This window comes from Engystomops pustulosus, chromosome 3 (genome assembly GCF_040894005.1).
Source record: "Engystomops pustulosus chromosome 3, aEngPut4.maternal, whole genome shotgun sequence".
In the NCBI taxonomy this organism is placed as follows: Eukaryota; Metazoa; Chordata; class Amphibia; order Anura; family Leptodactylidae; genus Engystomops; species Engystomops pustulosus.
Window position 1 is genome coordinate 83,569,636 of NC_092413.1, and position 12,261 is coordinate 83,581,896.

Sequence of the window (12,261 nt, forward strand, 5' to 3'; positions counted from 1 at the left end):
GTTATTTGACAAAACAGTAAGTAGTTCTATGTGTGGACTGATGCCCTTTCAAATGTAGTTCTGAGGAGGATGAATTGTTTGGTTGAACTGAGAGGTGGAGACACAACAATATGGTGTGATAACTTTAATTCTAAGTAGTTGATTAACAGGGAATGCTATTGTATATTTATTATGTTATTTTATGTTCTGCTATTAAAATGTACAATTTTTTTCTTGTATAGGAGGAGGGAATAGTGAATGAGATAGATATCAGTCATCATGTAAAGGAAGGATTTGAAAAAGCAGAGCCATCTCAGTTTGAACTTTTAAAAGTTCTTGGACAGGGATCCTATGGCAAGGTAAGCTGCAGCAAAACATATTAAAGACCAATATTTTGTTATATATTAGGGACATAAAATGTTGTATAAGGAGACAGACAACTTTGAGACTTTTACATTTTTTTAGATGAATTGTTGTAGACATTTTTAATAGTTTTTAATATAACAAGTAAATTACTGTATCACTTTTATCTTTTTTTGTACTTTTTTTTATTTCCAAGAAGTTTTCTATGAAGAAAAATTGTTTTAAAAACATCAGAGCTGGTTAACAAAAAGGTAAATGAATAAACACTTACCTCTCTTCGTTGTGTATGCCATGGCATACAAAAGGCAAGCCTGGCAGATAATCAGGGAGCGTTATCTCAGAAAAGAATTTATATAAATAGTTAGCCGATTAAATATAAATTGAATAAATATTGTTAAACATTAAGAAATCAATCACAATTACTTGATTACAAGAATCTACTAGTAACCAAAACAAAAGCTAAATGTATACATGGGAAGGTGTTGAAGAAGCCACACAATTTCATATTTGGTGAGATGCCACTAGTTTATAAAAAATCTTAAATGATACCACATGGTTTAAAAATGTAAAAAGAAAAGGACCACCACATGATATGGGGATACAGTTATGAAACCATGGAATAACAAGTTGTCTGATTGTTCCATACAATTAATGTATCTAATCCTAAAAATTGACAATTACTAAAATCAAAATACAAATAGATGAAAGTAAAAACAACATTTCTTCTTCTCAATCCCCATTTTTTTTTAGCCCGTTAGTAAAAAATGCAACTAAATCTAAAAGAACTATAAATACAGGTTATGGAAACCGAACAAAGCTAATTTATAAGAGACACCAAAAGTTATACCAAAAATACTATCAGTATGGCAACAGAATCAAAGACCTATACCAAAAATAAAGCAAGAGTCACAATATCTTTGGAATTTGAGATTCGAGATATAAAGTCTGTTTGTCAGACATAGAGGTCATCAAAAGTTTAAAAAAAGGCACAGGAAAACAAGGAAATATGTAACCAGGAACAACAAAATGTAGAAATGTGAACAAAACTTTCTATACAATCTCATTTTAACCCTCTAGGGCAGCCTTGTTTTTGTACTGGAGAATAGCTTCTTGGATGAAATCATCTGATGAAAACACCTATCACACTGTCAAAACCCCCCCCACAAATCTCTGTTTTTTCTCAATACAGTCCTGTACTACGTAGTGGATGCTTCCCAAGCCACAGTTATACCAAACCAACTAACCACTAATAGCAGCAGTAACTAATTTAAAACACACAATTTGACCAGAAAATAAAACTGCAACAATTCCGGATAATCCCAATTTATTACTTAGAACCACTGTCAAAGACGGTTATATTGTGATCCTTGACAATCCATTTTACGCCAATATACAGAAAATTTGCAAGAAAAACCTGTCAACAGCATTAAAACATCTATTTCTTATATAGTCGAAGAAAGTATACCATTTGGTTTTTTCATGGATTGTGATGAGGAACATCTCATAACTGATTATGTGTTGCCATCAGAACTGTACGTATTGCAAAAAAACACAGAAAGATATCTTCCCACCTCCAATGCGATCCATAATATCTGAAGTAGGGTTTCTTACAGCAAACGCCTTCAGCCCCTGGTAGATTGTATCCTGGGATATGTTAGATGGTAAGTGACTATTCAAATCTTTTCACCATAAGGCTAATGACATTCGGGTCCTAGTGGACAACCCCTTCTCTGTACACCTCCTTCCTACATAACTTGACAAGATCTAGTTCTTGTGGGATGAGGTTTTTTATGTTTGTTTACATCAGTTCTAGGAAAAGGTGGGTGATAGGAATTTTTAGGCTTTTTTATTTATTATTTTTACCATTTTTATTTACTGTATTTGGCGACTCCCTAGGTTACTTTAACCATAGGGGGCTGACTGTTTACACCATATCCTGTAATAAACTGTATTGCAGTATATGAGGATGTTGCAGAAATGACAAGCCTTGGAGTCTTACATAGACTTCAGGCTATCATGCAATATGCAGCAAACACTCGCCTTAACAGACAAGTGACGTACTAGTACAGTGGTGACGAACCTAGGGCACGGGTGCTAAGACTCAAGGCTTTTTTCTGTGATCCAATACAGCCCAGGACGTGCCATGCTCAGCGCTATTTTAAAGCAACATCCTTGGCTGCCAGGACTACAGGAGGAGCGAGAAGTTGTGGATAGAGATGGATTGTCATTGGAGCTCCTGCTCTGGTTCCCCTGATCCTTCCTCTTCAGGGGACACTGGAGGGAAGCTACATCCAAATTTCTCCATCTTTCTATTGTATTGTTGAACTCAGGATGCCAATACGATTAAAACCTGTGATACAGCATGGATTAATTAGTTACTGCTTAAATTGTCATGTTGGCACTTAGTGACATATAAGTGGGTTTTGGTTGTAGCTTGGGCACTCTGTCTCCAAAAGGTTCGCCATCACTGTACTAGTATGTCACATCTCATTAATGAATGATTGTACAGTAGATCTGCAGTTTACCTACAATCATGATGGTGTTAAGCTTCCATTTTTATATATCCTGCTAAAGGGTAACATGCATACTCACAAAATAGAAACTTCTTTGTATCAAAAATCCTCACCTGGCAACACCACATTGTCACAACAAAATTTGTCTAAAGGTGAATATATATGAGCCAAAAAATCTTGCAGTTTAATAAGGAAACGCAACACATTAATCATAGACTATCCCAAGGAGGATACTCGTAGAACAAATTTTAAACTAAGCCAGAAACATTAACCCAGACATGACTACCTATACAAATATAATCTGAGTAAAAAAATTCTAACAAGAAATCTTTTAGCACCAACTATAGTATTGATTTTCAATGTGGTTGTGGTTTTCAATGTGGTTTCCATTATTAAATCTCCCTTACACAAGATTATACTACACAAAATATTGGCCAATGTGTTCTCCACCACATTTAATACCAATGAAACATGCTTACACCACAATTTTCAATGTGGGCACAATAGATTTGGATTGTGCAAATACATTAAAAAATTATCCTCTTGTTCCACCAACATGCAATTGCTGCAATCTTCATTATGTTGGCAATACAACATGAAATTTAAAACACAAGAATGATGTAACATGTGAATGGTGTGATGTATATGCTTCTTATTTTTCCTTACTGTCAGTGTAAGGAATCTAAAGCGTTAACACACCAAGGAACTGGAGGAAACTCCTTGAATGTGAGGGGTATTCAATTTTAACTCTGAATATGAGTCATCCTAATGGATTCCATTTAAAAACATTTATTATTATTATTTTTAGTATTTTATTAGTAATTATAGCAACATATACTATTTATCATATCTTTAACCACTTAACAAGTATCATAGTTTATAGAGCTAAAAAAGACACATGTCCATCAAGTTCAACCAAGGAAGGGAAGGGATTGGATGAGGAAGGGATTTAGGGGAAACAATTCTATATAACATAACTGTTTATGTTATTTAGGTGTAAAAGGGCATCTAGAAACTTCTTGAAACTCTCTGCTGTCCGTACTGTGACCAGCGCCTGAGGCAGGCTATTCCACAGATTGACAGTTCTCATAATAAAAAAGCCCTGTTGCCTCTGGTGATCAAACCTTGTTTTTTTTATTTGATTTAACCTCGTCTTTTGATTAGACCTGGAACAACTTTCCACCATACTTTTTGAATGGAGCATTCATATATTTATATAAGTGAATCATGTCCTCTTAGTCGTCTCTTTTCCAGACTAAATAAATCTAGTTGTTTTAATCTTTCCTCATAACTGAGACCCTCCATAGACCTTATCATTTTTGTGGCTCCTTTTTATGGACCAGTGCCCAGAACTGGACGGCATCTTCCAGGTGATGCCAAACCAATGCCTTGTATACATGGTAATATTACATCCCTATCTCGAGAGTCCATACCACTTTTGCCAAACACTCAGTTTGTCCAAGTCACCCTGTAGCCTATGAACATCCTCCATAGACTGTATTACACTACACAGCTTTGTGTCATCTGAAAAAATAGACACAGTGCTATTAATGTCTACCTCTATATCATTAATAAATAAATTAAATAGTAGTGGACCAAGCACAGAACCCTGGGGTACACCACTTATAACTGGTGACCATTCTGAGTAGGAATCATTGACCACAACTCGAGATACAATCAATCCTTCAGCTAGTTTTCAAACTAATTGCAAATGATTTCTTCCAAACCAAATAGACCTTATTTTATCCATCAGGCATCTATGAGGGACAGTATCAAATGCCTTTGCAAAATCCAAGAACACAATATCCACAGCCGCTCCCCCATCCAGGCATCTGCTCAACTCTTCATAAAAGCAGATCACGTTAGTCTTGCAACTTCTATCCATAGTAAAACTCATGCTGGCTGTCACTTATTATATTATTTGATGTCACATTATCCTGTATGTAGTCTTTTAGCAACCCTTACAATATTTTCCCCACAATTGCAGTTAAACTTACAGGCCTGTGATTGCCTGGCGAGGTTCTAGAGCCTTTTTTAAATATTAACAAAAGTGCCATCAGGAAAATTTACCTTATTAAGCAAGTTAAATATAAATTTTATTTAGAAAATAAAAATTGTAAAGAAGCAACACTGTATACAAATACAGATTTTAAAATTTTCAGGGTGAGGGAGAGAGGAGAAGTATATTTTTAGTGTACTTTGAGGATTGCTCTTTTTATTTTTTATCAAGGAAGAGATGTACGTCTCATATCCCAATATTGTTTCACCCAAATTAGGCTATAGGCTTTTTTTAGCCACTAGCTAAATTTCCCCTCATTATCTCATATAGCCAAAACCCATTCACATTCAGCAATTCGCTATCTAGCTCAGTCCTATAATAAACAGCTCTCCCTTACTGCCTGTGTTAAACCTAACATCGCCCATGTTTATGCATACCCTTCCACCCGAAAGATTAATATGTACATAGGTGTTTCTACAAACCAGGGGGCACTCTAGAAATTCTGATCCCTTCAATTGAGAAGGTTGGTCAAAGGAGGGATGAGACATACATCTCTCCCTTGATTAAAAAAAAGAGCAATCCTCAAGGTACGCTAAAAATATACTTCTCCTCTCTCCCTCACCCTGAAAATTTCTCACTGAGTTAGTATTTGTATACATTTTTCTTTCTTTACCATTTAAATTTTCCAAATAAAAGTCATATTTTAGTGGCATAAAAGGGTTAATTTTGCCTGATGGCACTTTAAATATTATTCACTGGAACTAACCCAGCTCCCTACATCCAAATATTTTGTGAAAATTTTTTTAAATATTGGCACCACATTCACCTTGCGCCAGTCACTTGCAATAACAGAACTGAGTTCCTTAAAGGCGTGTTCCCATTTCAGCAAATTAATGTTATTGTTTGTATCAAAAAAAGGTATACAACTTTCCAATATACTTTCTGTATCAATTTCTTACGGTTTTCTAGATCTCTGTTTGCTGTTACTCTGTTGAAAGCTTCTATGTTTACTTCCAGTGAACAGAAATATGATCATGGTCACACAGGTGTACGGTCCATTGGTATCACAGAGAGTAATCAGAACTGTGTGTCATAACGAGCCGCGCACCTGTGTGACCATGGACACATCTGTCCACTGGAAGTAAACATAGAAGCTTTCTATAGAATAGCAGCAAGCAGAGATCTAGAAAACCATACTTATTATGGTAAAAACATTAACATTAATTTGCTAAAATAAGAATACCCCTTTAAGAACTCTGGGGTGTACCCCATCTGGTCCAGGAGCCTTGTACATTGATTTTATTGAGCCTAGATTGGATCATGTCTTCATTCAGACAGTCTAGTATATTACAGGATGCATCACCTGCACTGGAAGCCACCCACATCAAAAGTCCTTTCTTCTATCATATAAACGGAGCTAAAAAAAACCCATTAAGTATCTCCGCCTTCTCTTGGGCTCCAATCACCAATGCCCCATTTTTAGAATTCAGGGGTACAACCTGCTCTGACTCATTTTTTGTTTACATTGATGTGCTTAAAAAATTTCTTGGGATTTGTTTTTCTATCTTTGGCCACCTGTCTTTCATTTTGTATTTTGGCTTATTTTATTTCCTTCTTACAGATTTTGGTGAGTGTTTTGTAATTATTGAATATTTCAGGTGACCCATCAGATTTATATTTTTGGATGCCCTCTTTTTATCATTAATTGCCCTTTTAACTGTAGCTGTCAGCCAAGCGGGGTGTAATCTAGCCCGGCTATGCTTGTTACCTATAGGAATAAATTTAGAAGTATAATGACTCAGTATAGATTTTAATGTCTCCCATTTAACATTAGTATCATCACATGACAGTATTTGATACCAGTCTATATCCTGTAGTGCAGCCCTGAATTTCTGGAAATTTAGCCCTCTTAAAATTCCAAGTTTTCCATTTTACGCACATGTTTTAGGTTTTTACTGTTTAGACAGGAAAATAATTATGTTATGATCACTGTTCCCAAGGGTTTCCCCGACATTTTGGACAGACTCCGCATTGTTAGAAATCACAAGGTCCAACAATGCATCACCTCTTGTGGGATCTTCTACAAGCTGTACCATAAAGTTATCCTGCAGAAAGTTGATAAAATGTCTCCCCTTCACAGATTCCCCAATTTATTTTTGGAAAGTTAATCTCCCAGGGTCACTATTGTCCCCTCCTGTACAGCCCGCTCCATCTGTTCATATAGGTGACCCTCTATTTCCTCAGAGATATTTTAGGGGAAGGGAGGGGGTCTATAAATTGCACCAAAAATAATTTTCTCAAAGCTCTTCTGGCTTTGAATTTCAAACCACAAAGTTTCAGCCTCCTCACACTCTTCTGAGACCACTGACTCATTCACAATCGCCTTTAAGTCTCTTCTGACATACAGACATACACCACCTCCCCTCCTATTTGCCTTGTCTTTCCGAAACAGTGTAATCCCTTGAATATTAACACCCAATCATGTGCTGCATCAAGCCATGTCTCTGCTACACCAACAACATCTAAGGCCCCTTTCACACTTGCGTTTTTCACGCGCATTTTCTGCGCGTGCTTTTGACGCGCAGAACTTGCATTGCACTCTGACCCATTTAAATCAATGGGCTTTTTCCGACTTGCATTTTTTTTCACGCACACACGCGCATGTTTTTTAATGTGCGTTTAAATCTCAGCATGCTCTACTTTTGCAAGTCACGCGCGTGAAAAACGCACCATACAAGTCTATGGAGATGCATCAAAAACGCATTGCACTCTGAGACACATGCAAGTCTAATAAGTGCAATGCGTTTTTCACGAATCAATTGCCATAGAAAAGATAGAGCTCAGTCCCGAGTCCTTTCACGTGGATTATCTGCGCATTAAAATGCATTAAAATGCGCATGAAAAACAGAGACACTGAACAAACTCTGACTGAAAACTGATTGCACTCCGATGCAAAATGTCAGTTTTTCACTGACCAAACACTGATCGAACTCTGACGTGATCTGCAACGCAAGTGTGGAAGGGGCCTTACTGTTCCTCTAATACCAGAGCCTCAAGCTCACCCAATTTTCTTGTGATACTTCTGGCATTTGTGTACATACCGTTTAATTTTCCACATTTATCTGCTTTAAAGTAATTTTACTGGCACATATATCCGCACTATTGTTTTGTAACTTGTGGATCTCCCTTACTCCCCATTCAACATAGGCTGCCCCCCTCTGACCTGATCAGCTATGACCTCGGGTGTTCGCTGCAATATGCATATTGCAGGTATATTTTTCTGATAGTTGGACCATTTTAACCAGACACATGTAATGATGTCCACTCTATCTGATTGTAGGTAGTATAAAGTTTTTTTACCAATCTTTTTCCCAGCCATGTTTGTGTTACCTAATATATTTTATAGATGTAGTTGAATTGTCATTTATTGGTGGTTTACTAATTTATATGCTTTCTTGTTTTTGTTTGGTTTATATTTAAACTTCTTTAATCCCACACATTGTATAATGTACATAAAAATACACTTTCCTCTAGGTATTTCTTGTTCGCAAAATCAAAGGCTCTGACTCAGGAATGCTTTATGCTATGAAGGTTTTGAAAAAAGCTACTCTCAAAGGTAAATGGAACAATTATATTCTTCACATAATGATTTCACGCTTTTATTTTTGAAGGATCACTTTAGCTCCTTATGGCATTTTGTTTCCCAATTCCCTTGCGGCAAGCTTAATATAAAAACCTTGTCACTTACAAACATAGTTTCTTTTTCACATGTTAATACTTTCTTCATATAATAGATTTCATACGCCCACCTGTTCTGACTTCTTTATGCAACCGTTTGAGAGTCTTGAATGTCAATGTTCAGTGGTTGATGGCAACTTGATTTTTAAAACGTGCAGTCATCTATAAAAATTCTTCAGCTGAAATCTTCATATTAATGTATTACAAGTCTAGACATTGCTGAAAAGACTGGGGCACATTTAGTTACCCGGTCCTGCGCGTTCCCCGATCTGGAGTGTCAGACGAGAATGCACTTACATCGTGCACCCGATATCCTGCATGTGTCGCTCCCCGCTCAGGTCCGCCGGAGTTTACCATCTTCTTTCCGGTGCATGTAAGTGCTTGGGCTTGCGACACAATTTTAAAGTTAAATCCCGCACTCTGTCCGAATCAGTCAGATCGTCCGCCAGCCTGCCCCCCAATTTCTGTTGCATGAAAGTCGACGCCGATGCGCCAAAATCCGATCACGTGCGACACAATCCCCTTCTAAATACCTGTCCCAGCGGCGCGATCCCCGAAAACAGAAAAGTGGCCTCGGGACCCTAAATAAGTAAATAAGTAATAAGTAAATAAGCCCCACTGTGTGTATGTAGCTAAGGGCAAATATATTGTATTGAAGATTGCAAATTGTTACCTGAAAGCTGGTATCTTAAAAACCTTAAGTTCCCTTACAGCTGGTGCAGAAGGGAGCACTCCTAACCCTTCCCCTCCCTATTGAAGGCTGAGCGGCCCACACCATAATATGGCAAAATGAAGGCCAATTCCTACACTTTGCACGGCGGCTGCCTGGCTCGGTCACGGATGGGACAGCTCAATGTATTGTGACCAAGTGCCATGGACGTGTATAGGGGCCATTATGCAACTGTAAACTGTGCAGCTGTATCAACGGCCCCCATACTTTGTGTGCTTGGGGCCTTATTTCTTACATATGGAATAGCAAGTCTGTTTTCCCCCTGAAATCTATCTAGGGGTCTAGGCATCCATTAGTGGATAAGCCTTTGGTGTATGTTTTGTCCTTCCCATAATTATTTTTTTAATAAATGAATTGTTCTTTCATGTACATTCATTACCTATGTCCAGCATTTCATTTGCTATCCTCCTCAGTGTAGCCATGAGAACAGTGGTCTATTATTTTCTCACTCTGTGCTGATTATGAGCTCTTTCAGATGACCACTGTACCACTCACCTGCAGTGGCTGCTTTTCAAAGACTGACCATGGTGATATCTGATGCAGACGGCCCTTGTTTCCTGGCTAAACAGTAGCACTGAACTGTAATTCTGATTACAGTTTAGGTCTTTCTATTCCTTGGGAAGCAGGGGCAAGGACTAGATGGCAACCACACATGGAAGTGACTGGTTTTCCCTGCTTAAGGTGCATTCAGACAGCTCGTGGTGACAGTGTGGTAAGCACACGTTGTGTCACCACACCCCCACCAAGCCGGCAGCTCATATGCCTATGGAAGGAGGAGGGGTGAAGAGCGCTCACCCCTTCCACCTCCTCCCTTCCACACAATTTGGTGGTTGTTTTATGTTTTCAAAGGGGGAATTGGATGTAACAATTTGTTTAAAACTTTTCTTATTTAGTACAATATTGAAAATAGAGTTAAAAAAGTATTCAGTCTTTCTGTAGATTTTTGAACATAGCTGAGAGAATTCTTGTAGCCCTATAAACAAGTTTTGTGCTGAAAAGAAAGCCCCATTTGGCTTATACTCAAGTATCACACCAAAAAACTTGGAAAAAATGCTAATTGAATATACTAATAAAATGAAACACTTTATTGAAACAAAATATGATTACACAAAGAAATTACAAAAATGATGGACCACAATGGACTTTAAAAAGCGTGTATACAGAGTGACAGCCTCGAAGTAGGAGGTAGGTGAACAGTCAATTAAAGAGTGAAATCACTTTGGAATAATAAATAAATACATAGCAGCAATGAATCAATGAGGGGGACACAGCACCACATCAGAGCCTGGAGATACCATACCAGTAAATAGGACTACACGCAATGAACCCCGACACGTGTTTCGCTATCGCTTCATCAAGGGGAGTGTCTAGAATGAGAAGCAGCCGCTTCTTAAACTACTGCGGACCAATAGAAAATGACTTACCATATTTGTCAGCTGGTGCCCTGAACGTTAGGGTGAGCGTCAACATGATGTGCGCCCGGAACCGGCGTCTGAGAAAAACCCTGGCAGCAGGTCCGGGGATGGAGGTCCACTGTGCATGCGCTGGAAGGAGACAACCTCGCGAGACTATCAGCTGCCGGGAACGCGACCCAGCCCAAGCAGTGCAGATCTAACACCGGACAACAACTGCGCATGCGTGTACAACGCAGAGATAAATCCAGTAGCGGCAGGCAAATAGATACTTATATATACAGGTGAGAAGAAGTATTGCACAATCCCGGAACATGAAAGTAGGCTTTACATGCTAAAAAATAATTCATACCACATCAGCCCAGCTACTGTAAAATAGAATAATATAAATCTGTATCATAACAGTACAGGTGTATAAAGTGACCTAGTGTAATTATGTAATTAGTGTAATAATAAGCATTGCATACAAATATATGAAAGTAAAATACATCAATAAAAATATAAAGATAGTACATAATGCCAGTAAAATCTGGCAAAAGTGCAGATCAAAAAGAAAACAGGTACCAGGTATAATATAGGGTAAAATGTAAATGTGATGCAAATGCGATAACACATTAAAATACATTGGATAACACTATGGAAATAAAAAGTGAAACAAACCTGACTAAAAGTGCAACCCAGTGCAAGGTGACCACACGGACAATCAAGTCAGGGATCTCGACAAAGAACAATATAAACAATAAGAGCAGATAAAAAAATGGGTAGAAACTAAACACATCAAAAACTAGGTTAAAAGTCTTAAAAAGACCCAAAACATAAAAAGAAAGATAAAAGGAACTACGGGCTATGGCCCGGGAGGGGAAGGGGAAAGACCAGAGAACAAAGAGAAGGGATGGTGGAGAGGGGAAAAACAGTTTACAGGAAGGATACAAAAGTAAGATTCTCTTTAAGCACTCGTGGCGCGACCGTATCTAGGAGATTTTTCGAGGGATAGTCTTCAAAGTGCTTACCGGTAATTCCTTTTCGTCTTTGGCTGCATTAATGCCCAAAACGTGTTCACGGACTCTCCATCTCTAGCTGTAAGTCCCACGTATATAAGATCACACGGGCAGGTGGCGAAATAGATGACTCCCTTGGTGGTACAAGTAATGGCATGGGTGATTTCGTACTGGCGTCGTCTACTGGAATCGAAAAAAGATGTTGTGGTTTCGATATTGGCACAAGCCACACATTCCCCACACGGACGACAACCCCATCTTGTTCCCCTTGACCCAAACACATTGCTGGGAATCTGGCCCGTATAGGTACTGCGGACTAAATGACCTTTTCAAATTTTTAGATCGACGGTAAGTTATCGATGAACTACTCTGTATAAAATCTTGCAGAGTATGGTCATTCTTGAGTAATGGCCAATATTTGGATAGAACCTCTTTAACCCGAGCCGAGCCCTCTCCATAGCCGTTAAGTCTTTGCTGGATTTTGCAGCAAAGGCTTACCGGTAACACCCGGGTTCTTTCAATGCATGGG

General features: G+C 38.3%; 1 protein-coding gene across 1 annotated transcript in view; it reads left to right on the forward strand.

Annotated features, from left to right (window-relative positions):
* Positions 1 to 12,261, forward strand: part of RPS6KA2 (ribosomal protein S6 kinase A2) — a 123,465-nt gene that overhangs the window by 30,667 nt on the left and 80,537 nt on the right. Inside the window, exons 2-3 of the mRNA XM_072141275.1 lie at positions 222 to 338; positions 8,389 to 8,470. Of these exons, the coding sequence (XP_071997376.1) occupies positions 222 to 338; positions 8,389 to 8,470 (199 nt within the window). The remainder of the gene's footprint in view (positions 1 to 221; positions 339 to 8,388; positions 8,471 to 12,261) is intronic.